Raw genomic sequence first — 24,455 nt, forward strand, 5'->3', positions numbered from 1 at the left:
AAAATTGGGATAAGGATGAAGATGATGACAACGATGATGATGATGATATTTCATCATTCTACTCAGAGTCGCAGTCGAGTGCGGGGGGATCTAGTGACTCATTCGAGACGAACGAAGCTTCGGACAACTCCCAAAGCTCGTTTGAAACAAATAAGTCTTAATTCCAAAATCCTATTTATGGTGTAGAAGGGGATTACCACCGCTCAATTTTGAGCAACGAACCCTTAGGAACAGGGAGTTCTGACAGACAGCGAGAGGCCGTACCGGCGCAAGGTGGTCCCGGATATCCAAGGATACCAGGATCCAGGTGCAGCTAGGGACGAGGCCGATGGCAGTACTCGAGGCCCAGCGGACCCGATGCTAAACTGTTTTAAAGCAGAAGGGAGACCCTCTTACTCGCTCATGCAGAAGGAAGGGGCCAGATTCTCATTCGGGACGAATGAGTCTTAAGGAGGGGGTAATGTTACGGTTTATTCATTTCTTTTTTCCTTTTCTTCATATTACTCAGCTTGATTACCCTCATGCGATCACAACGGACGCATTCCCACAGTACTATTATTAGTTTACTAAACGTGTATTTAAGTAGAGCCTCAGCTGGTCTAAACCCCAGCTTCAGCTAAGGTTTAATCTACCCAACTCGAACTCCATCCTTCGTGTCTATCTGCCCGTGATCCGCTTTGACATCACCTTTGACTTGCTTGAGTATCTACCACCGAAGTGCGAGTGGTGATCCAAGCTCGATCTAAGTCGATTATTAGTTGGTTGTTAACAATGAACTCAAAATCTGACCCAGAAATGTGTGTCCTCCATCTGAATGTAATCACCCACAAAGGCCTCAATAATGTTAATGACCTTCTGAAGAACCTGTATGACAAGTTTGAGACCAGGTGCCCATTATCTGAGGAGTCTAGGGCATAGATAAAAGTGTGGTTCTGCCAAGCTATTGCCTTTGATGGACAGTCTGACAGTCCAATGCACCTATTATTGCCCCATTGCCTCCGAATTTTATTTCTCCTCTTGCTCAATTTTTTACTATGCCTGGACATGCTAAATCAAACTTGAAAAAGTGCCAGATTACTCACAAATGCCATGACCAGCTAATGGAAAAGGCAGTCATTGCACACAAGAATGAGCTTGCCAAACTACCTGGTGCTCCTCAGAAAGATGCAAGAAAAATCTGCAAAGATTTCGAGGCTGTATATCAGAGGGAGACTGGAAAGGAGATCTCGCTTTCTTATAACACTCGAGTGATTCCAAGTTGCTGACTAATGAGGTTTGGGTACATGGGCCGGACTGTTTCAATGACTCAAAATAGCCCAGAATACCCACGCCACAATAATGCTGTGAAAGTGGACTTGTACCCGCACCTTTGAGCATCTTTTTTTTACTGTATCTTATTGTTGCATAGTATTACACATTCTTACATTCAAACCTAGTCAAAATTCCCAACCAATTGGAACCTACAGTAAATATCCAATTTTGCTGTTTCATTGACCGGTAAATAACTGTATCAGGGGGCCAATGGGAGTCAAGGCGGCATACGATGGGTATACAACGGCTGAAAGTAAGTCCAAAATATATTTCGCCGAGAATATGTCAAATGTAAATAGAATTTGACAGGGCCTTATAAATTGTATTTTGACAGCTCCAGTAGTTACTGGGGAAATTGTACTTTCGGTTCCCCTGTAGTTACTGGGATAAATTGTATTAAATGGACAATACAGCCTCGGTCTGTGTGGACACGGTATTCACACCCATGTCGACTACGTTTCGATGGTCGTCAATCATCATCCCGCGACTCAGTGTGCGGCGTATGTCCAGAAGGTATGCTCTTCCTTATTTTGTAAGGCAGTATGGACTCATGTAGCCTGCGCTATAGACGCCTCTGACACAATGTTGCACCTGTGAAGCTTGGCTTTGCGATCATGTCCCCATCGAGAACCGATATCGTTCTGCGGAGTTATGGAACGTTGTGGGCAATTTCCCGGACGTCGATGGCCCTTCCTCCAATGTCAACGAGATCCCCTTTTCCGACGACGCCATCAACAATGCATACACGCCCAGTTTCATGTCCTCTCCTTCCACCAATTCCGACACCGACACCTTTCCCGTGTTAAGCACTGAGGCGCCTATTTTCTCCCCGGCGTCTATCAGTGGCGCACCATCCGGTATCCAATCGGATATCACCCAGACCCAAGCTTACGCCTCCGACCATCACTCTGTTCAATATCCGGACCATCTCGTCAACTCCTATGCTCCTCAGCCAGACGGCGACGCGGTAGATGAGAATTTATATTACCACGGCGATCCGAACGTGATGTACGGCGCGGCGCCTGACGCCTGGTCGGGCTCATACGCTTAACCTGTGCCGGCGGCAGATTGCCAGGATCTTTGATCCTTGTTATCTTCTACCTATCCATCCATGGTCCAAAACTATCTACGCCCAATCAATCGCGCAGTGCGCACATCGTGTATTCCCATTCCCCTCTCCGCTCAGCTCTTCTCTCACCAATCTCCATCACAAGACAGGGCCTCATTTTCCTCGTATTATTTCGCTGTTTACCGTTTCCAGTAGCTGTGTTCCATTTCCTACTTGCTTTTTTGTATCTATTTATCACCAGTTTTGTCGGGATCATGTACTACCAGTTCGCTTTCGAAACGTTTGCTTTGATCTGTTGATATATGCTCGTTACGCTTATCGCTTTCTTGTTATCTGTCTGTACAGTATGTCGTTGTTGCTTTGCTAGTTAAACGTCATTAGGACGAACATCATGGACTTTTGCCAGTTCTTAGGATGAATTACTAAATATATCATGCGAGTTACCCTCGTGGAGTTTCAGCTTTTCTCCTCGGCGTACCGATCTCAAAACTATTTGTTAACCATACAGATAGATACAACTGAAGAAGAAAACAGAAATTCAAAGCAGCAGAATCAGATCAAAGCAGAGGGATTGATATCGAAGATGAAGTCTGCTGACAAGTAGCGATGACCGAAAGAAAGACGAACGTAATGGGGCAAACGAATATGGGTCCAATACATACGAGACTGGTAATATTGTAGGAGGAAGTCGTCGGGTAGAGAGTAACGATGTATGTGAAGGAGTAGCAGTCAAGAAGCAGAGACAGTGGTGTTTATGGTCCTCCACTCGATAAATGCCGACGGGCACAATGAGTGTACACGTGCACGGACAGCTAGCTGTAGTACTGAACATCAATGTTCAGAGCCGCCCGAGCAGTCTCACGCATCCAACGTCGCTCTCTTCATGTTGACCGGATGTTCCCACCAAGGAGTATTGGCCAGACCTTCCGTTTACTGAGCCAGAATCGTTCATCTGACTCTGGATGAAGGTCGCATCTTTCTCAAGCTCAACATCAGCTTTGATTTGAGTGGCATCCGGTTGATCAGTTGCAGTAGCAGGAGCAGGAGTAGCGCTGATGGATGGAAGGGGTTTGGCCACGTCGCCGGAGGGAAGTTGGCTCTTTCTAAGCTGAGCGTTGCGCATGGCGACCTCTTGGTCTGATAACTGCTCCATCAGAGCCTGAGCCTCAGGGATGCGATAAGGGTTCTGCATGGGTCTATGGCTGACAAGCATGGCAGTACAGGTGCACGCTTGTGTGCGATGTGTCTAGAGTATACAGAGTATGAGCGCTGTTCACAGCTATGACGAGGAGAACGTACCTCTTGGACATAGGCAGCACAGTGGGTCGGGGAGCAAAAATGAACCATCTTTGATACGTAGTCGGCATGCGAGTGAATACCATGCCCGCACCCGGTGCAAGTAAACTGGCAGTATGTAAGTACACAGAAAATGAGCATAACAGCCTGCTGAAAGCCCACCTTGCTTGCCGCGAGAGAGGGAGGTGAAGTGAACCATTGGCATTGGCAGGGGTTACTACCGTCAGCCTCTAGGCATCGAGCTCTGTAAGGCATCTTTAACGGTCCCAGTGTGCGATTTCCATTGATCGTTATCGTATCGCGAAAGAGTGGGATGGAAGTTGAAGTCATTTGTAGGGCGGCAACGAAGACGACTGTACTAATGGTGGTAGCAGGATGTGAACCAATGGGCAATGATCATCAACCGATTACAGCATCTCTTAGAAAGTTTTCCCACGGACCATTAGCGCTCTCAAAGTTGTCTCAGTCACACTCGAATCATCACCGGCCTTGATATCATTCAACACAGCGCATGGGGCTGTCGACGCCGGCGCCAATTAAGGTAAAGGCAGACGTTTGTACCTAGAAGAATGCCAAGTTCGGCACGAGGCACTTACTGCCGACCGGGGCTCAGGGAACGGACTCGGAATTGATAGATTGTCACGATAGCTGAGGAAATCGGTCAAGACTTGACAAGGCTATTGCTCTATATCATATCTCTCTATTGCAAAAAGAAGTATTCTTGCAGCATACATTTGTAGGAACTGATCGCCGCCGTATCGCCATCTCGTCGAAACACCACATTACTTTACACAAACTTCTTGGCCTGATACTCCACGACAAGAACTACCCTTCTCCAATCACTTTATCCTGTGATAGTAATCTTCTGGTCCAAGGGACAGCGGGCGGACTCGTACAGCTGGGGAATATGTAGGCGAAGGATACTGAAGAGGCTCAGAGCTCGGTGGACCCTTCTTCTCATCCAGATACTTCCAAAAAACACGCGACGGCGCTGAATTTCTCGATCTTCGTCGCTTGCGCAGCATGAAGAGTGCGAGACCTGATATGATAGACAAAAGCGCAAGTGAGCCGAGGACGCCACCTACGATAGCCCCCGTATGTGAACTGGGTTTAGTCTGCGCACTGGATGCCGATGCCGTTGTTGTTTGTCCTGCCTGAGGATCTAATCTGTGAAAAACTTTCAGGGATATGAGGGACTCGATATGATAGGACACACTCTGTTGTTGCCAAAGAGGTACTGGCTGTAACAGTTGTACCGAGGATTGTTGAGGTGGAAATAAGTGTTGGAGTCGTGTTTAATTCCACCGTAAACCAGGAGCTATTAGCATAATTGTTATGGTGTCTTAAGATCATCTTTTCAAAAGAGAAACCTAAATGCATGGCACCTGAAGCGTACCCGTTGATCCAAGCCAGCAGAATATAGTCCTTCACAACAGGGCTCGGCGAAGAGATATTGAAGGTCATATAGACGACTTTGTATTGTGTGAAATGTGTCACGACTTGGTTCACGGGAACGTGTAATAAGTGGTGATTTGGTACGTCCTCGGTCAATTTTCCCTGGTATACACCAAGATTGAATTTATCAGGGTCTCCTGACGTCCAGTGCAAGTTTATAGGAGTCCTCTGGAACAATACTGCGGGGCCATCCAGCGAAATATTTAGGGACAGCGCGAGAGGGAGGATGATTGCGAATATACACCTGCGTATTGGTGTTAATTACATTCACAGCAAACAAGCAAGCGACGCTGGCTTACATTCGAAAGAGTGAGAGAGACATGGCAGGAAAGAGAGCAGGCAACAATCGTTGGGAAGAAGACCAAACGTTTCGCCTTTTGGCCTTGGATGTGGGTCGCGATGGGTGGGTGATATCATGATCGTAGCGTGTAGGATGTGTATGGGGTGTTCATCGCCAGTACTGATGGTAGTAATCACAGCACAGATCAAGAGCTCCATCCAAAGGAGGTTCACATGAAGTCGGAGTTTCGGAAGTACAGTATCAAGTAGGGAGCGCTCGGTAAAGGTAGAGATGGCGGAGGCAGCTCCCGTATCCGAAGTCACATAATTCGACTACGAATCTGATTCGGTTATCAAATTCAAGTCTCTAACTTCCCTAATAGGATGATCATGATGGAGACCAAAACTAATATAAAGATCAGCGATGGGTTCAAGCCGGCGGCGCTGCCCCCCCAAAGCGCCGGTAGGTATGGATGTGGAAACGTCGTCGCTAAGTCCTACAAGGAGCCTTCAAATACTGAGAGTTACTCTGGTAGGGAATCAAGGTAGCATTGCGATACAGATTTTGTTTTGTTTTGATCGCGAATTTGTCGTTTCAGCGTATGTTTGCTGTACCCCAGTACCCTCTTCGGGGGACTTGGCTTAAACACTCAAAGCGTTGTTGCCTCCGACCATCCTTGTGAATATACACCTAAAACCATTGTGAACACATTCGACGAGCGGGAATGGACTAGAACAACTTACAGATTACTGACCAGATAATAAAAATAGGCAGACTGCGAGAAAGATAGGAGAGCAGTGTGATCACGATATCGCAGTGCCCCAACGTCCTCGTTCAAGTTAGCTAGATAAAAGGGCGCTCAAATACTCAGTGAGTTGTGATGATAGAAATGATGGCATTGCGGACAGGGAATCAAATTTCGCATGGGAATTACAGTAAGCAGATCTCCTGCACTAAAACTGTGTTTGGCCTCGTCGCGTGGTCAGTTCTGAACTTCGTTCCTTAGCCGTTGGAACTAGGAGGGCTAGATCGTATGAGTGATGAAGAAGACGAGCGATCTCAGGACAGGTATGAAGATGTACTTGAGCTCAAGTCGTGGTGTCGCCCTTCGTCAAGTTTCAGCACAGACATCGAGTAACTCGTATTAGTGTTTCAACATGAATGATAGCGTACTAGTCCAGCGAGACCTTTTTTAGGAGGGATAAGCACATATGCATGAAAACAAATTCATCAAACACACAGCAAGTTGTTACGACGGGAGATTAAAATGACGATCCGCTATGGCTTGTTCTCTCTTCGGCGCCACATAAATACATCGAATGGAAGATAAAGATCGGTGACAATTCGCAAAGACGCTATTGAGTGGGGTGCTGAAGTAGTATATTAGTGTTTCTTCTTTTCAATCAAGCGGGAGAAGACAGCACCGGATGCCGATTGCAAAGAAGCACATATGTGTTCCCATTAGCGCCTTCTTTTGGTTGGCATGCAAATCTTATCTATTCAAGTACCAGGATTTGAAGCATGTTACGTTGCGACTCACTGAACAAATACGACTTCGTATGATCAATAAAGTAGACGCGTCGCGGAGGAATTACATAACTGGCGTTAATGGTCATTCATTAGATACTCTTCGCAGTATTTTCATTACGCAGATACCAACGTAGGTTCAGGCCGAGGGCCAGAAAAATGGTTATGAAGCAATTGATCCCTGCGGGACCAGTGATCCTTCAACTAAAATTCGCCATCTTCAAGATGTCTAGGTGTACAGAGGCTAGTTGGCAAGAACAGAACGTAGGTGCACGTGCAGTTGTATGAAGACGGCGAGTTAATAGATGATGATGGTAGCATTTCAAGGTTTGGGTCCCTGTGCCGGCGGCCGACCAAGACAAGCGCAAATAACGCGTACCGGCTCAATTTGAGCTTAATTCAAATTTAGTCCTCCATGTCGTGTCTGTCGTGTCTCGCTGCCTCTGCCGAAGCATGTCGAAATAGCATTAAAGAAAAATAAAAACCTTATACATTGCTCACCGTCGTGTCGGGCAACGGTGGGAGTGGGCGGGGTAGTGGTCGGTGGGGCGGGGAACGATCTTGATTATAGTTCGACATCTATGATCTCGATGATCACGATCCAAGCCGTTTTCAGTGTGATCGATCTACCGATCTCGGAGCAACAAAAGGAGAGATGGAATGAAAAGTTGAATAAAGCATCCCTCTTTTAGCCCGCAAATTGGTATGACCTCGAAAAGCTGAGCCCTGTCGCAATTGGAGGAGGGAACAGTAGGTGATTCTGGCTCGGAATCCTCCCCGGGCCTGAGTTCTCTCCAACAATTTAGGATTTCCCGAAAAGATATTGCCATGAGACGACATCACCATTAGGAAGGATTGAGTAGGCCTGGAAGAGAAGTTACGCGGTCGACTAATGGTCAGTATGTCTCGGTCTTTAGCGGACGCGTGGGGTTCCATAACATCCTACTTAAACACTGAAGCGCTTACAAAACATCGAAGACAAACGGACAACAGCAAGCCAAAGCGATAAATATGTATCATAGGCAAAAGAGAAAGAACTGATAGCGTATTCTGAGGGGGAAAAATGATTGGTGATCGATGCATCCCTAGCAAGGTGGGGACAAATAGAACGAAGCCAAGGAGAAAATGAGAAATAACGATCGAAACCAACAAATTGAGGAGTACAGATCGGAATCTGACTTGATATCCTGTAGCCGAAACATCAGTGGTGAATGGGGAGTGAAGAGTAGAACAAGGAGGGATCGCAACAAGAATATAGAATACATGCAGAGACATCAAGAGTCGTATGCAGACGAGGAAATACCAAGGGCCGTCACAATGAGGTATAAGGGAAATTTATGTACCGAAGATTCGGGCAGGACAAGGTTGTGGTTAGTGTCTGTAGTCGTGGACTAAGCGTACGGGCCCGGCCAGGCATCAGGTATAGCCCCGTACGTCACATCCGAATGATCATGGTAATAGAAACGCTCATTTGTCCCGTCGCTGTCTAGCTGATGCGAGTGGGAGCTCTCCTGACGTTGGCTAGAATAGGCGTCACAGTTATAAGCTTCGGCCTGTATGGTATCCAATTGAAGACTAGATGGGTGACTATCGATAAAAGGGAAGGAAGTGGAAACGAGAGCGATGTTCCCCTAGCACCGGAAGGGCTGAATGTATGGGAACTGATGAAAGGGGAGAAGATAGGCGCCAGAGTGATTGGTATCGGGTCCGTGTCGCCGGAAGAGAACTTAGCGTTATAATCGAATAACACGAAGCTGCGCGCGTATGGACCATTGATGGTATCATTGAAATGGTCCAAAACAGTCCATGGATCCAAAAAACGATACGAGTTATCGATAGCAATATGCTCGCAAAATTGTGCTTCACAGGCGCAACGTTGTATAAGAGACGTCTACAACATAATTCGTGAATTTCGGATACCGTGCGGAGTGGGGAGCAGCATACCTTTTGTACATATGCGGCACATTGATTCGTGGGATAATGATTGAAGATTATCGAAACATAGTCGGCATGCGGGTGAATACCGCGTGCACACAGACCGCAGATGTTCTGGGAGAACATGAGCACGAGAACATGGGTATGGAGGCCACAAATGAGTGTCTACCTGATCTAACAGGGGCGACTCAGGAGGGAAGAACCGTAGACACTAGCAGCGTTGGATGCTGTCAATGACCTGGATACACTTTCCTCTCGATGGCAAGTCAGTTGAAGACATAGAAGCCGAGGTGCTGAGTGCAGCACTGGTAGGAGAGAGGGCGATAGAGGTTGGGGTTTGTCGTGATGCATTTTGATAGCCCAAGTAGTCACAGCGGAAGTACACTTGGGATGGTGATAGTATATATGGGGCGAAGGAGCAGAGATGAAGTCCATACTATCATGTACGACACAAAGCATGTCATTATGGCAGGGTCTACATGTGGTGTACCTTTGATGGGTCGGACCAGAGGTTTAAACCTTCGTGGGCGTGTCTGCTTGAGGGGATTGATAAAACTCTGTGACAAGAATTTGAAGAAAAAGCCGAAAGGATAGCTTAGGTCACGCCCTTTTGCTGCCAAATCTTGATCAAAGAGGCGATGTTTCCGAAATAAAATTGGTCAGGCACGTCATAATGACGGAGGTAATAGAGGAAAGGCTTACCGCCCGTCGACAATTCAGATCAGAAACGAACGAACTGCTATCCTGCATCAATGTCTAATGGGCCCGGGGCCGTAATCTGGATGCAGCCGCTCTAAAGGAATCCCAGCCGCCAGTCATCTAACCCGTTGCTATCGGAGCCAGCTGTTTGAAAGCGGAAACGTCGTAACCGTGACTCGTGGCAAACCAACATGTCTGGATTCTGAGAAAGAGTGCAAAAAGAAAAGAGGAATAAGCTTTCAAGCTTTGAGGTCGCTGTGGAATTCAACTAGTTCTATCAGAACTTTTTGTCCAGACCTCGGAATCTGCAACGTGGTCTAACTGATGTAACTAGGAGTTACTAGGACCCCGAAACTGGTCGCCTTTCGTCCATGGCAAAAACGTCCGGGGTCCTGGATGTTGGTCCCTATTCGATCTCCTATTTCCCAATCTAACATTTACTGCACATGCTTTGCGTCGTACATGGGTGTGGACTTCATCTCTGTTCCTTTGCCCCAAGTGTACTTCCGCTGACTACTTGGACTTTAAAAATGCGTCATGACGAGTCCCAATCTCTATCGCCCTCTCTCCTGCCAGTGCTGCACTCAGCGCCTCAGTCTCAATGTCTTCAATCATCTTTCCATCGAGAGGAAAGTGCATCCAAGTCATTGACAGCAACCAGCACTGCCAGTGTCTATGGTTCTTACCTCCAGAGTCGCCCCTGCTAGACCAGGTAGGCTCTCATTCATCTTCACCCATACTTCCGTGCTTAGGTTCTTCCAGAACAACTGTGGTCTGTGTGGACACGGTGTTCACGCGCACGTCGACTACGTTTCAATGGTTGTGCATCACTGCCCTGCGATGAATTGTGGTGCATACTTTCCTAAGGTACAATTGCAATATACTCTCCGTCGTAATGTCTGAGATAATGTTCATGAATCTTACTGCAGACGGCCCGGGTACAAGCATGCACATGCTCGGCATCTCTCATCGATCATATACCTGTTGTGAATGTGTATCGTTCGCCTACGCCTCTTCCCTACGGGGCGGATATATCCGTCCATGATAATGGCCCCCCTTCCAATGTCAACACATTCACCGGTGACACGACGAACATCCCACTCACTCCGATGCCGATGCCCTCTCCCTCCACTAATGCTAATCCATCCTACCCTTACGGCAACACAATGATCTTCTCACCTACCCCGCTGCCTGTTACTCAAACGACTATCACTCAGTTTGACGCTCATTCGAACTCGGAAGTGGGGGGCTCTTACGGCGCTCAGTACCGGGGCAGTACCTCCAGCGTTAACGTGCAGGACCCGAGCGCGAGATTTCGCGAGGATTATTTGACCACGACCTCCAACGCGGTGCGTGGCACGGAAGCCTGGGAAGATCAACTCGAATAAGGGTATCTACGAAAGGATTCTATCTTTCATCTTCAGCTCTTTCGTCGTTTGGCGTGTAGAGTAACACATCATAAAAACGTCTGTAACACAACATGTATGTACATTTTGGATATCGTCTTGTTTATCGTCTGTCGTCTTAGGGTACCCGCTTGTGATGTCTATCGTCTTGCTCTGCTCTGAATTATATGCGTTTTATTATTTGAATAATGCAATGAATAAACGCATTTAAGACCTCATATGTCCTAAAATATTCTTGCTACGAGACGGAAATTTGCTTCAAGTGGCCTGAGTAGTCGCTAGATGTACCGGAGGAGCTGGGTATGCTAGCTTCGAGTTCCTTGTAGCCCTCGCTCTATTTTGTCAGCTTCTATCACATGAAAACCCGATTCAAATCCTGATGGAAGCTTCATAAGAGGGAAAATACGCAGAATCAAAGTTTTTCTTACCTAGGAACTATGATAGAACAACATCGCATTGTCGACAACTGTGTACCGACAGGCAAGCGGGTCAGCGATCTCATGTAGCAACTTGTCCCGCTTGACTCTCGTTGTTGATCCTCTTCTCCGCCAACCCTCTCAGCTAACCAGCGCTTTCCCTCCTTCCTTTTCGCCCCAAACCGATATCCATAGCTTGCTTGATCATCCATTATTTTCGTACGCCGCCCTTTGTATTCTGGGACCACTGCTATCGAACATCGAAGGGGTGCTAATGGATCGAGGGCCTGTTCCGGATAGAAATCGACAAAAGTCATCGGTGGATTGCTTGAAGTAAGACAAGATCTCGAATGAGAAAGAATAGAAAGTGATGAGATGGTACGGGGCGCCAACTAACTAGGGAGGATAAGGAAGGGACAGGCCCTCCGCAACGAGTTCTAGAGAAAGAGAACGTAGGGGATGACGTTTGGCTCGTGAAAAAGTCCAGGAAGAGATACAGATAGTACCATGCTTCAAGCGTCCTCAAGTCCTCGCTCCAACATACAAGCCTACGCCATGCATTTCCCATGAGCGACGACATCAGTATCTAGGCCTTCGTAGCCGTTTATGACAACGTCCCATGGAAGACGATATTCCGACGTGCGACGTCTTGATGAGCTCCGTGTGGGTATAGTGGCGGCGCGGGGGGTTGCGTAGATTACGCATGGCAAGAGAGGCAGGCACCAGTGAAAAGAGATGAGCCTTCTTGGAGGACTTGCACAATACATAGAGAGGGACAACGCAAATGTTTGGCGGACAGTCTCATCCAGAGAAAAGCCTGATAGAAAGAGACGGGGTCCGTCACCGGTGGCCGACAGCTGAGTTACATAAACAAGTGCCTGCAGATTTAAAAGTTGCCGGCAGCTTTAAAAGTTGCCGTAACGTCGGCTGATCGTATCTGTCCCGGTGTGTCTGTCGCCACCCTGCTCGAACGTATAAAAATGCGCCGGGTGAACCCCTACTTTCGTCACTTCCTTTTTCATTATCACGCTCAGCAGTAGCACCCGTTCACTAATGTCCTCAATGACAGACCTACCTTTGAGAGCCGGATGCACGGTCGCTCCGGACACTATCCACCATTGTCAGTGCCCGTCGTTCATACCCCCTGCACTACCCATGCTAGATCAGGTAGGCTGTGACTCTCCTTCACTGGTACTTTCATTGTGTTTACATGCCCTAGACCATCTGCAGTGTATGTGGACATGGTGTTCATGCGCACCGCGACTATGTTTCAATGTTTGTCCATCACTGCCCTGCGATGAATTGCGTTGCGTACTTTCCGAAGGTACGGTATATTCTCTGGCCGTGGTGTCTGGAATAACGCTGATACAGCTCATTGTAGACGGCCCGGATACAAGCATGCACATGTTCGGCGTCTCTCATTGAGCATATACCTGTCGTGAATGCGCATCGTTCGTCTACACCTCTGCCCTATGGAACGGGTGTATCTATCCATGACAGTAACCTCCCTTCTAATGTCAACACACTCAACGGCGACACGACGAACCACCCATTCACTCCGATACCTCCGTCCACTAACGCCAACCCATCCTACCCTTACGGCAACGCACTGATCTTCACACCTACCCCGCAACCTGTCATTCAAATGGACATCACTCAGATCGACGCTTATTCCCACTCGGAAGCGGGAGGCTCTTACGGCGCTCAGTACCAGGATAACCTCAGCGTTAACGTCCAGGGCTCGAGCGAGAGCGCGAGGTTTATTTGACCAGGTCCTCCAACGCGGTGCCTGCCGCGGAAGCCCAGGCAGGTCAACTCGAATAAGTATGGGCAAGAAAGTTCTATCGTCATCTCCAGCTCCTTCGTCGATTGGTATAAATAGTAACGCGTCATAAATCATCTGTAAAACACAGCAATGTAACAATGTATGTACATCTTGGATATCGTCTCGTTTTCTCATGCTTAGTGTACTTGTTTGTCGCGCTTATCGCTTTGCTTTGTTCTAAAATCATATGTGTTTTATTTATCTAAGTAACAAAACAAGTCCTGAATGAACGGGTTTAACACCTAGTTGGTCCCAAATATATTCTCGCTGCGAGACGGTAGACTGTTCCAGGTGAGCTGAGTGGTCGCTAGATGCATTGGAGGAACTGGGAATGCCAGGTTCCAGTCCCTCGTAGGCCCTTGTCAAAGTCCTGAAGAGAGTTCCATGAAAACGAGCATAAAATAGAAACTTCCCTTACCTAGGGAGTACGATAGAATGACGTTGCGTTGTCGATGAACGTGCAATACCATATCCACCAGTAGCGATGGCTTTACTGGTATCTCCGAGCTTTACAGATGAGGTTCCACAGGATATTATGCAGATATCCATGAACGCAAAACTGGGAAAAGACCGTTCGTATGATGCCTCGTCGTCAAAGGGAAATGGACCTAAACACCACCGTTGGGAAAGACAGACGCTGAGATCCTGGAGAACGGCGACCATGGGATCGAAGACGCCTGAATTAAGTATGAGCTTGTGAGTCCTGTCGACAGATGACTCTGGTGATTGAGGGAAAGGCGACCTTGGAATGGAAGACGGCAAGGTAAGTGATGCTAGCTTTGAGAGCCACCGTCGATGAGTAAGGTCAGAGACAGCGGCGCTGAGCCCAGAAAATCAACCATGGTGTATACAGATGTCAGAGATATGGAAATGCCGCACCCAGCATGCTCCTCAAGTCCGCTTCATCCGTGATTCTTCCATCTTCCAAACCTCCGCATTCTGGTGGTCGGCACTGATTACAAGAGCTAAACGACCTGGATACAACAGAACGCCGGCACAGAGATGGGGCAGTGGTGGTGTTGGTTGGATGGAGACGGGTGCAGTAGCAGTCGAAGTGTTGTCTCCTGCATAGACAAGGCCAACCCAGCGCCGAGCTGCCTTATAAACAGGATTTTCTTTAGTATAATGGGGCGGAAATTCTAGACTTGAGCTTGGACTTCTGGAGAGCAAGCTTAGCTGACGGAATTATAGCATGAGTAGGAGGTTGAGGATGTGATTTAGGCCATTATCGGCGTGTCACAGAAAGCGTGACCCTACTGCTGACCTATCATCATCATCATCATCATCATCATTACACGGCACGGTACCTTCAGGCACGCCGGACGCAAACCTATCGACGCGCCAACAGGCTTTAGTGACCGGAAAGTGACCTTTTGTGAAACAACCACCATCCGAAACTCTCTGTCTATCGATCTCCAAATATCAAGCTCGGACATCGATAGCGATGCAGGCTGACTCTACGTATTGCGGCTCGCCAGGTCAATCGAGAAGCAGCGTCAACAAGGGAGGGAGCCAAACTTGACTGATACTCAGAGGTGAGGTGATTATATTCATCCATCGTGGCTCATTCGACTGAACGATCAAACGTTTACAGCTGATCTTAAGCACTTCTAAATCTATAACCAGAAGTGATGATATTTTGCTCCGGATAGTCGTTGAAGTATAAGGATCAGGAAACGGTTGGAGGGAGCTCGTGGAGATAAGGAGGGGAGGTGTACGGGATGTGAGCATGGGCCGCCGGCACAGGGTCCCGATCAACTGTTGCATTGCTTCCACCATCGCATTTCTCCTAGTCTTCATACTACAGGCATCCGTATGCTCCCTTTTTGCAGTTAACGTCTCTGCCACCACTTTGAAGACGTCGTTTTTTGGTTGAGGAATGCGATGCTCATTGCTGGACCCACATCGATGCGTTCAGTTGACTTCGCCCTATATACTACATGTGTTCTTCCTAAGCTTGAATCTACATAGACGTCGCGCACCGAGAATGCTGCAAAGACTCAAGAGTGTCCTGTGAATGGCTGTTTACCTCCATTGATCGCAGAAGGGACAGGCTTGTTCAACGACTCGCAACATACGAAAATCCATGGCGATGTCTGTTTCCCTCTTTCTGCTCTCCGTTGCTGCGGAGTATGCATCAAGACAACCTCTTCCCCTTCCCTAATCCCATCCGCGTGGCATCACCCTCGATTACCACCAAGCGCCGATTCATAACAACGGGAGGAACTATTCCCTTCACTGTTACATATATTTTCCGGACCTTAATCTTATTTTCTGCGCTCCAGGATATATATGCCATGATGCCAGCCCCATCTTATCACTGGAATATCCTGAAGACGACTCCTGCGGTCATCGTCTACCCACCGGCCAACTCAAACCCTGCCTATACCACATTCTTCACTGAGCCATAGGACTATGTCACCGGATTTCTAGCCTAGGGCTTATACCGCCGTCTTCGGTGACAATGACGAAATAATGCCTCTACCGTTATTGATGGCATCTGTATTCCCGGATCAGGGACTGTTGACGCTCAGGCTACTCGAATCCGTCGCCTAAAACCCTTGACTGATGGTTGACCTATTTTACCGTGATGCAAGCCATGCTTCTGTTACTCCGTCACATATATCTTCTGTAGGCCTGTTTCCGTATCTTCCTTCCAAAGGACATTGTCTTAACTCATCGCGTACCTTTTTTCCGGTAGTGTTTATCCTCAAGTTCGACTACCGCAGCTGCCAGAACAGCACCAGGAACAATCGCATTCTTGAAGGCTACGAGCGTCTCCGATGAATGTACTCAAAGTAGACCAACATCGCAACGTGGTTTTCTCTTCGAAACGGCACGCTCAGCCGATGCTCGTATGGAGCTTTGAGCGGTGCCGTCGTACCTCTCTTTCTTGTCAGATTACTGATTGGATCAGATGATACATGTGGATGTATTATTTGCTTCTGTATGCTCGATTTCTCTCCCGTCGGCGCTGAGTTCAGCTGCTAGTGCGATAATTATGAAGAGGAATCCATTTCCGACTCTTGCGGGATTCAAGGGCGGTGCGCTGGAAGAAAAGCAGTCGCCTGTACATCTTTGGTGAACTCATTTAATGCTTTGTCACCGTATTTGTGAACGCACCAGTCAATGGTGTATGTTCTGATAATAATTTGTTTCCAAAGCAATTACAAAACGATAGGACAGACGAGCAACGACAAGTAAAAGCGATGAAGGTAATAGATATATCATAGACCGGAGCCGAAAAAAATGGTAGCCAAATATTGGCAGAACTGATTAACAAATACAACAGAGAAAACGAAAAAGACAAGACGTAGCACGAAGGAAAAAGCATCAAACCGAGCGTAACAGAACTGAGGGCATTAAAGGCTGAAGTCCTGCATCGCAATAATGACTGGCGAGAGAAAATCCGAGCGGGGAAAAACAAAAAGTGGGGTGGGTATAATCGATCACCAGCAATGGAACTGAGATCGAGAATCGATGACATAGAAATAGCGAGCATGATGACAATGAGGAATAAAAGAAGTGATCCGACGATGAGTCGGAGGAGGGAAAGGAAGATAACAAGAATTAGGATGTTGCTATGGATCAAGCGCTGTATGGGCCCGACCAGGCTCCAGGGGTTTCAGCGTACATTGTATCCCCATAATCCTGGTATTCGAAACTCCCATTGGTCGCGCCACCCTCAAGCTGACGATCATAGGGTGAGTTAACGACATAGTTCGGATACTGAGTGAAGGGGCCATTTGAGCTATGACCTCCCGGGGTCTGGGTGGTATCGGGTTGAGTACCGGATGAGATGACCGTGCTGTTAGCATAACCCGAGTGATTTTCCGAGTAAATGGGTTCGGGGGTGAAGGGAATGCTCCTTGCGTCGCCAAAAGAAATGGTGCCGTTGTAATCAGTGGAAGGAATGGAACTGGTGTTCGGGTCGGATGAACTGTTGCGGTCGTAGGTATAGCTGTCCGAGGTGGAAGAGCCATTACCGTCTGCACTGAAATAGTCCGAAACAGTCCATGGCTCTCGCAAATAATACTCGGAGTTATCGGTAGCGATGTGCTCGAAAAATGGCGCTCCACAGGTGCAGAGCTGTGTTAGAGTCGTCTACAATGCAAGTCGTTGTGAGTTCAGGATACCGCTCGGAGCGGAGAGCATCGTGCCTTTTGAACATACGCGGCGCATTGATTCGCGGGGCAACGATTAACGACGGTCGAAACATAGTCTGCATGCGCATGAATACCGTGTCCACAGAGACCGCAGATGTTCTGAGAGAACGTAAACATGAGAATATAGGTGAATTGAATGAGAACCTACCTGATCTAGCAGGGGCGACACAGGAGGGAAGAACCATAGGCACTGACAGTGCTGAAAGTTGTCAGAGAGTTGGATGCATTGTCCTCTAGACGGCAAGACAGTGGAAGGCATAATGAGTGCTGGTGAGGCGCAGAGTGTAGCACTGGTAGGAGGGAAGAGGATAGAGATTGGGGTTCATCTTGGCGGTTTTTATTTAAGGTCCAAGTAACTGTGGTGGAGGTGAGGAGGAAAATACACGGTCCTGATCCGGCATCCTAATCGTGCAAAGCGCCGGGTGGCGGTGGCTGTGTCATATTACCTAGTCCCACTGAAGCGCGAGATTTGAGGGCCCAGATTTGATAATAGTTACACCTCTCCGTGTCCGCCAATCTCAGATCACTTGAAAGGTATGTAAAATTTACATTTGGTCGAAATCAATCCAAACTTATGGACGGCTTCAGGCTTTCAGGATCTACAAGGGAACGTATGGAATATAAGACTGGTACGCTCATTTCAAATGAGATTGTGCCTGAGCACCCCGGCACCTTGCCATTGCTGTATATGGATAAGGTCTTGTGATTTTTATTAATCAGACTTGTTATTTGCCATAAGCAGCTATAGACTCAAAATAAATCAATATATATAGATACTTAAATAATTTATTAAAATTCTAATCTGGGTTCACGAATAGCTGAAGTCAAGGGAGTAAATGAGATCCTATCTCAATCCTATCTTGGTCCATCATCCGGCTTCTCACTCATCAATTTAGGTATGATGCTTCTCTGATCTTAGAGCTTGAGGACACAGTTAATATCATATTTGCACTGAAAAGTCTATTAATTGGGAGATATCGCGATGGGACGATCACTGAAGCAGTTTGCTGACCGATATTGGTGCGAACCTGAAAAGGCCTGTATCGATAAAATCAGCACCACAGAAGACCAATTTGGCCCAATTCTTGACACCATTATCCTTGCGAAGGTGATGGACATGGCCTGCATCTTTTCGCGTATCCCGACTCGTTCATACTATCCCAGCTTTCGTGAGTTAGTCATTTCTTGAATGTGAGAGCCTTCCTAATCCTGTCTGGTAGATTCGGGAGCCGCTGGAGCAATGGACCGTGAAGTTGAATGAACTTTACACATCGCTTGGTGCATATAGGAACAGATCAATGCCAAGTCCATGGGCAACTAACCAACAAGAGAATGTCTATCGCGATATTTGCCTCCTGGTGAACAACCAGAAGGATGAGTTCATCAAAACCTACACCAATGCCCTTTGTATTTTGGATGGCATCGCTTTTCATATTCGCTCGGTGCTTTGCCTTGTAAGGGGATCCAACACTGTTTAAATCAACTTCTGATTGTTTCTTTGCGAAAACTTTCATTCGTAAAGGTAAGATTCCCTTAGTATTCATGGTACTCGCTCTAACTGTAAGGTTTGAACACTCGGACCACCTCAGAACTACAATGATCTTTGAGGAGACTTTTGAACAAAATGTGCAACGTTGGAAGAAAGCTTTCATTGATGCCGTTGCGATATCACCACTCCTGCTCATTCTGTACCCAGGTTCCAGAGAACATATCTCCATCTCACTTACTTTACAGGTAGGAGTTTTTTTTTACCATCTCGCAAAGGTATCACTGATGTTTGCTTGCAGGTCGGAGGACGACTTGCATCTTATGGAAAACCGGAACTCCTCCAATGTATTGAGGAAATGCTCTGGCGTTGTATTATCGGTGTCGCGTGGGGCTGTTGGACAAGTGACACTGGATTGACAAACTTCTTGACTGAGGCTGCACCATTGATCCGAGGTGACTCTGAGGGAGCGGATACCTGGTTTTCTGATGCATTTGCTGCCCTTGTTCAGTGTAACCAAATCCTTGGCCTGGAGGTTCGTGTAGGATTGGCAAATGTTGCTTGGCTTAATAATAGTCGAAACTTTAAGGGAGCTCGCAAGGTGGGACCCCAGGCAGAACAACGCAGAGGACGTTCATCATCGCCAGCACAGAAACACCGAGTAAAACGGAAACCAAGGTCTTGCAGTGCCCCTCCTCAATTACTTCTTAATGCCTGCCACCTCCCAGCTTTTACACTTGGTTCGATTCCCAAGGTTCACCGCCTCTTGACATTGCAAGTGGAACAATGGGGCCACAGACACTTTCCGGCGCTCTGGCCCCATCCACCAAACACTGGCTTGAACATTAACGACCTCCTCACCATTGAGCTTGGTCAAATCGGTGAAGACGGTTCTTTGTTTGTTCGAGCAAACAAGTATCCCTTCTTGTATCACCGAAAGAGGCAACGATCTACATCTGTATCAGCTAGCCGAAAACAACTAAAACAAGATCGCAACCTAGCTTGTTCTGGAACAATGGTTGAGTCTCCCCCCATTTTAGTGGGTGAAAGATACCATACATTCTATTATTTGCCATTGCTTAGTAACATATGTCACCCATCCCTTTTTCGAAATCCTATAAATGATGTTTTTTAGGAGGTTCAAGATCGAGCGTTGCTGGATGGATGGCATAAGTGCTGTATTAATGCCTCAGTTTCACTTTCTGTAGCACCTGCTGTAGAGTCAGCACTGGTATATCGCCTGGATTTCGATTTGGCCATCAACAATCCTGTTCGCACTCTTGAACGTTTTTGTGACCACAACATACTAGTGGTTGGTGCAACGACATCTCAGATCACTTGGACGCTGTCATCACTTTCTAAGATCGGAAATCCTCATGCAAATCGAGATTTTCAAGGTTTGTGTTTTTTGTTTGCAACACAACAATATATTAACACAGTATACAGACCACCAAGGACAGGGCCATGACATGCATCTGTCTTTACGTGAACTGCATGAAGAAAGCCAGGAAAATGAAGGTCTTATTTTGAGTGCGCTTCGTCTGCCCTGCCACACCCAGGATTTGCATCCCTTACAACTGTAAGGAGCGAAAATGAACTCTTGTTTCAAAACTGACTTATTTGTAGAATTTTTTCCAGTGACATGGGAGTTTTCAAACAGACGTCTGTTAACACAGAGCGCATCTTTCAGACAGAGGGGTATCCTGCATCCACCACCCACTTCTGGTATGTGGCAACGAAAAGTGCTATTGACCGCATCAAGCCCTATTGTCTTGGGGTTTGTACAGTTATCCAAGTTCATTGTGGCCGCCAGCTTTGGTACCTCTTTCAACGTCACGTTAAAAAGCGTGACAAGTTGATACATGTGTACCATGACTGGGATTCTGACTTCGTTAATGACCCAAAGCAATGGAAAGCAGAAGTTGTTGTCCTCGAGCCTGGTAATGTCCTGTATGTCCTTTCAATGATATGGTGTGATTACTGCTGATAACAAGAATAGTTTCATTCAACCAGGCACTCTTCATGCAGTAGTGACACTCGAAAATTCCATTGTCAGAGGACAACATTTTTACACTACTACAACTTTGTCAAAAACTGTTTCGGGTCGGGTTGATACTTATATACATGGGGTTGAAATCGAGAGAGTTCTGTACTTCCAACTGAGGGATCTCCTCTTTCGACTGATTTTGTACCTTGAAGATGGGCTGAACACTGATAGTAAGCCAATCAACTAATTGTTTTCTCTGATGCCTCATCAGGATGGTTTCAGGCATAGAAAATGATTCGTCCAAATTCAAGGTCAATACAGCTGAAGGGCTTCTCGACATAGTTGCACTCAGCAACTTGCTCCTCTCCCTTCCTGCCTTAGACATTGTCACTATTTTCGATGCTCATAAACCAGATGCATATGGGCCACTCAGCAAGGGGAGACAGGCATATTTTGACATAATATATCGTCTTCAGGAGCAGTACTCTCTGATTCTCTTTCCCGACACACCACTTGCCCATGATGCATTCACCAAACCTTTGGATTCTCTGGTCTCACTTCGCATTGCTGATTTTGCAAAGACTTCTGCCATTCATTTTGCATGGTCTTTGATACTATCTGCAAGGAAAGCACAGGGTTGGCAGAAGGTGTACTTGAAGCCTTCAAACAGTCAGTGGAGAGGACACTGGACTTCTTTTTCGCTTGTACTGGAACGTTGGGAGACTGTAAATATGTGTCGATAGACTATTCCATCTTAGGCCCACTTTCTTCATCTGGCCAAGGGCCCGTCCACTTGGTATGTGATTTCCTGGACAGCATTCATCATTTAACCCAAATCATATAGATGTGACTGTAGATGAATGGGCAGTGATGGTGGTGAAAGAAAGAGTTGCTGAAGTCATGCAATCTCCGGACTGATCAGTATAAATGTACTTTCCCGTATATACTTCCCAAATATGTTATCAGTGGTTACGATTTTGGATGTGGCCTACCATGAAAACTTTGCTCTCTGTATTCAAATGCGCTATTGCATATTCCCAGAACGATTGTTACATTGGACCCTGAAGTCCTTTTTTCAAGGACATGTACTGATGACAAGTTTATCAGAAGCTTCCAAATGTCCTTATTCCCATCGCACTCATGTGTCTGATCCTATCTGAACTTCAAGCCTTATAAAAGCTCTCGTCAGGTGTGACATCAGCTCTCCCTCTGATATCATTGGTGACAGCCTTAACCCTGGGTCAACATCCTTTGCTGGGGCTGCCCCATTGCAGGAAAACAAGGCAGGTGCAGAGGCTTCAATCCCCATGGAGCAGAAATTCCAATCCTATGTACTCTTTCCAGACGGCGGATGTGGCAGAGAGCATTCACTCCGAGTCAGTAATTTTTATACACTCCGGTTCTGACCTTGATATTTTCCTCAGTGTGGAGAATGAAGAAAGTATTCCCACCAATGAGGAGACGAGTGCTGCGTTCATGACTAACCATAATCGTCAAAACAAGTGATCACTAGCGCCGAATGGCAGGATCTGGTGCAGTATGACCTTGGTGTGTGAGGACGCACAGTAGCAGACATGATATGGAAAAAGGGATGCGGAATGTGGGGGATTTTTGTACCTGGAACCCCTGTCGCTCGATGGCATTTCTGACTAAGCAGGCCATCCAGCTCGATGACCATTTTTCAAATTCTTTCATTGAGACCAAAAAAGGAAATCGAGTTCAGACATTGGACTACACTAATTATGACGCGTGCTCTCCATTCGACTTGTTCTAGTCACTCTGTTCATTCCTATGCATATAATTGGCTCATTTCTTTATTTCTTTAAGGTTGTATGATGATTTCCCTGCCTTTGAAGCATCTGAATCCTCCCGATGTGCCTCAGGCGGTGACTATCCACATCTCCTTCCTTCCAATGCTGGTCAGTAGTGACTTTGCCGCTACCATTGACAAGGAAGCATCAGGCAGAGAGACCATTCAGTGTTTATAAGAGAGACATTAGGCTGACACAATAATTTGTCCATTCAGTGTGGATGTCACAAGAGCAATGTGGGGATTGAAGATGGCTGGATCTTGTCATCTCAAACCTCAGTTCTCCATTTTATGGTATTAATCAGCATTTTCGATGTGTAGTTGCCTTCATCCATATTGGAATCTTATAGTACGCACCACAGGGCATGATTTTATGCGTCCTAGGTGAGAATAAAAGTGAAGAAAACACCCTGCCCAAATCAGGCATCATCATCCAGCTAAAGCGACTCAAGCCTGGCTTTAGCTGGCTCCTATATGGGCTTGAACCTAGAATGAGTCTGAGCCAATACAGACTCAGGCTCGCCTTATTACTATCGATCAATGGTCACCATAATCCTGAAGTCTTTTTTAAGCAGATATCACCCCATGACAAGCTAATCCGACTCTAACGTCATTGCTGTCTTCTATCTAAAATTGATCCGAAATACATGCCTGCATGCCGATCATTTCGGCCATTGCCTCTGGTGAAATAAAAGCCTCCGTCAGGTGTGACACCAGTCTTATCTTCCCCATCAAGATGCCATCGGATATCGTTGGTGACAGTCCCAACTTGGCGTCGAAGTCCTCTGCTAACGCTTCTCCGTTGCAGCAAGACGATCCAGGTGTAAAGGCTCCAAGCCCTAGGGAAGGTGGTATTGAGAACCCGAGTCCCGCAGCAGAAGCACAGACCTTCCAGTGAGTAATTTTTTCACCCCTGCATTTGGAGCTTGATATTGCTATCAGTGTGGAGGATGAAGAGCCCACTCCCGTACGTGAGGAGCATCATGCCCCGCATCCATGGCCAATCATGGTCATTGAAACAACCGAAGACTTCATGGACTTAGAAGACTTGGATGTTCACCGTATCATCACTGCCACCGAAGGTAGAGTCTACCTCGGCATTAGCATTCGGTATGCCAGGGAAAACTAAAGTTTCAGCTCTGTTATATTGGCTTCTGTGTCTTCACATACAGTTTTGGATTGAATGCAGTTTTATGAGCTTTGTTTACTGGTCTGTTGTATTTTCAATACATTGGAAATGTTGCTCTTCTCTTTTCATAATTTGGTTAATTCCTTGTGTTATTTCTGCAATATGATATTACGACGTGAAGATGACTCAGATATCTAGCACTTTTTCATCGTCATCCTTGTGTAGGAAGTGACGTCATGCACTTTATGGGAGGAAGGCAATAATTTGTATATAACAAGTAGCACAAGCAAGCAGCAAAGCTCGCTCCATTAGATTTGGTCACACCTTCAGCTGTCCATTTTTGCGTAATGATAGTCAATCTTCAAGGGCTCGAAAGATTGCTGACTGTCCTGACATCGATAAGGCTACTCGCTTCCCTCCTCTCTATTCGCTTCCACATACTGCCTGTGCTGCAGTTTCCTACCACTCTCCCAATGTATTGCACTCGGATGCTAGGAAATGCCAGGACTATCGACGGCAGAGACCATGACTATTGCAGAACTGACATGTCAACGTTGTATTTGTGTGGGAAATACAATCTGTGCTTTGCAGAGGGGGATTTAGCATATAGAGACCAATCAAAATGTGGCAGGTTTTGCATCAGTCTTTATACTAGGAT

General features: G+C 46.8%; 11 protein-coding genes across 11 annotated transcripts; 6 read left to right on the forward strand and 5 right to left on the reverse strand.

Moving 5' to 3' along the window:
- Window positions 1-1,031: 1,031 nt before the first annotated feature.
- On the forward strand, window positions 1,032-1,320 carry EV420DRAFT_1593242 (uncharacterized protein; the record flags this gene model as incomplete). Its single annotated transcript, XM_060474951.1, has 1 exon — window positions 1,032-1,320. One exon carries the CDS (start codon window positions 1,035-1,037, stop codon window positions 1,263-1,265), a length of 231 nt encoding a protein of 76 aa, XP_060321967.1. The 3' UTR covers window positions 1,266-1,320.
- A 453-nt stretch (window positions 1,321-1,773) lies between these two features.
- Window positions 1,774-2,362, forward strand: EV420DRAFT_1653195 (uncharacterized protein; the record flags this gene model as incomplete). Its single annotated transcript, XM_060478719.1, has 2 exons — window positions 1,774-1,824; window positions 1,880-2,362. 2 exons carry the CDS (start codon window positions 1,774-1,776, stop codon window positions 2,360-2,362), a joined length of 534 nt encoding a protein of 177 aa, XP_060321968.1.
- An 856-nt stretch (window positions 2,363-3,218) lies between these two features.
- Window positions 3,219-5,734, reverse strand: EV420DRAFT_1754057 (uncharacterized protein; the record flags this gene model as incomplete). The annotated part of the gene is made up of 9 exons (XM_060480475.1): window positions 5,431-5,734; window positions 5,073-5,375; window positions 4,893-5,018; window positions 4,520-4,843; window positions 4,273-4,324; window positions 4,117-4,164; window positions 3,839-3,906; window positions 3,680-3,784; window positions 3,219-3,582 (listed from the first exon to the last, which is right to left on the reverse strand). Exons 1-9 carry the CDS (start codon window positions 5,451-5,453, stop codon window positions 3,219-3,221), a joined length of 1,413 nt encoding a protein of 470 aa, XP_060321969.1. The 5' UTR covers window positions 5,454-5,734.
- Window positions 5,735-8,318: 2,584 nt separating this feature from the next.
- EV420DRAFT_320930 (uncharacterized protein) lies at window positions 8,319-9,108 on the reverse strand. The gene is made up of 2 exons (XM_060481712.1): window positions 8,883-9,108; window positions 8,319-8,829 (listed from the first exon to the last, which is right to left on the reverse strand). The coding sequence occupies exons 1-2, from the start codon at window positions 8,997-8,999 to the stop codon at window positions 8,425-8,427; spliced, it is 522 nt and encodes a 173-aa protein (XP_060321970.1). The 5' UTR covers window positions 9,000-9,108; the 3' UTR covers window positions 8,319-8,424.
- Window positions 9,109-9,928: 820 nt separating this feature from the next.
- Window positions 9,929-11,181, forward strand: EV420DRAFT_320950 (uncharacterized protein). Its single transcript, XM_060481713.1, has 3 exons — window positions 9,929-10,284; window positions 10,335-10,439; window positions 10,502-11,181. Exons 1-3 carry the CDS (start codon window positions 10,174-10,176, stop codon window positions 10,958-10,960), a joined length of 675 nt encoding a protein of 224 aa, XP_060321971.1. The 5' UTR covers window positions 9,929-10,173; the 3' UTR covers window positions 10,961-11,181.
- A 645-nt stretch (window positions 11,182-11,826) lies between these two features.
- EV420DRAFT_320916 (uncharacterized protein) lies at window positions 11,827-12,245 on the reverse strand. Its single transcript, XM_060481711.1, has one exon. It carries the CDS (start codon window positions 12,159-12,161, stop codon window positions 11,943-11,945), a length of 219 nt encoding a protein of 72 aa, XP_060321972.1. The 5' UTR covers window positions 12,162-12,245; the 3' UTR covers window positions 11,827-11,942.
- A 52-nt stretch (window positions 12,246-12,297) lies between these two features.
- On the forward strand, window positions 12,298-13,494 carry EV420DRAFT_321034 (uncharacterized protein). The gene is made up of 3 exons (XM_060481714.1): window positions 12,298-12,561; window positions 12,614-12,718; window positions 12,776-13,494. The coding sequence occupies exons 1-3, from the start codon at window positions 12,448-12,450 to the stop codon at window positions 13,160-13,162; spliced, it is 606 nt and encodes a 201-aa protein (XP_060321973.1). The 5' UTR covers window positions 12,298-12,447; the 3' UTR covers window positions 13,163-13,494.
- A 2,575-nt stretch (window positions 13,495-16,069) lies between these two features.
- On the reverse strand, window positions 16,070-17,033 carry EV420DRAFT_321074 (uncharacterized protein). Its single transcript, XM_060481715.1, has 2 exons — window positions 16,343-17,033; window positions 16,070-16,287 (listed from the first exon to the last, which is right to left on the reverse strand). The coding sequence occupies exons 1-2, from the start codon at window positions 16,719-16,721 to the stop codon at window positions 16,133-16,135; spliced, it is 534 nt and encodes a 177-aa protein (XP_060321974.1). The 5' UTR covers window positions 16,722-17,033; the 3' UTR covers window positions 16,070-16,132.
- Window positions 16,400-17,996, reverse strand: EV420DRAFT_1770612 (uncharacterized protein). The gene is made up of 4 exons (XM_060481078.1): window positions 17,974-17,996; window positions 17,534-17,919; window positions 17,389-17,484; window positions 16,400-17,323 (listed from the first exon to the last, which is right to left on the reverse strand). The coding sequence occupies exons 2-4, from the start codon at window positions 17,642-17,644 to the stop codon at window positions 16,808-16,810; spliced, it is 723 nt and encodes a 240-aa protein (XP_060321975.1). The 5' UTR covers window positions 17,645-17,919; window positions 17,974-17,996; the 3' UTR covers window positions 16,400-16,807.
- Window positions 17,997-18,981: 985 nt separating this feature from the next.
- EV420DRAFT_1653201 (uncharacterized protein) lies at window positions 18,982-21,601 on the forward strand (the record flags this gene model as incomplete). The annotated part of the gene is made up of 7 exons (XM_060478720.1): window positions 18,982-19,119; window positions 19,173-19,772; window positions 20,007-20,268; window positions 20,318-20,450; window positions 20,498-20,821; window positions 20,871-21,088; window positions 21,141-21,601. 7 exons carry the CDS (start codon window positions 18,982-18,984, stop codon window positions 21,599-21,601), a joined length of 2,136 nt encoding a protein of 711 aa, XP_060321976.1.
- Window positions 21,602-23,404: 1,803 nt separating this feature from the next.
- On the forward strand, window positions 23,405-23,865 carry EV420DRAFT_1488022 (uncharacterized protein; the record flags this gene model as incomplete). Its single annotated transcript, XM_060470589.1, has 3 exons — window positions 23,405-23,562; window positions 23,611-23,778; window positions 23,841-23,865. The coding sequence occupies 3 exons, from the start codon at window positions 23,405-23,407 to the stop codon at window positions 23,863-23,865; spliced, it is 351 nt and encodes a 116-aa protein (XP_060321977.1).
- Between the last annotated feature and the right edge of the window lie 590 nt (window positions 23,866-24,455).

This window comes from Desarmillaria tabescens (assembly GCF_030435595.1).
Source record: "Desarmillaria tabescens strain CCBAS 213 chromosome Unknown EV420scaffold_150, whole genome shotgun sequence".
Classification (NCBI taxonomy): domain Eukaryota; kingdom Fungi; phylum Basidiomycota; class Agaricomycetes; order Agaricales; family Physalacriaceae; genus Desarmillaria; species Desarmillaria tabescens.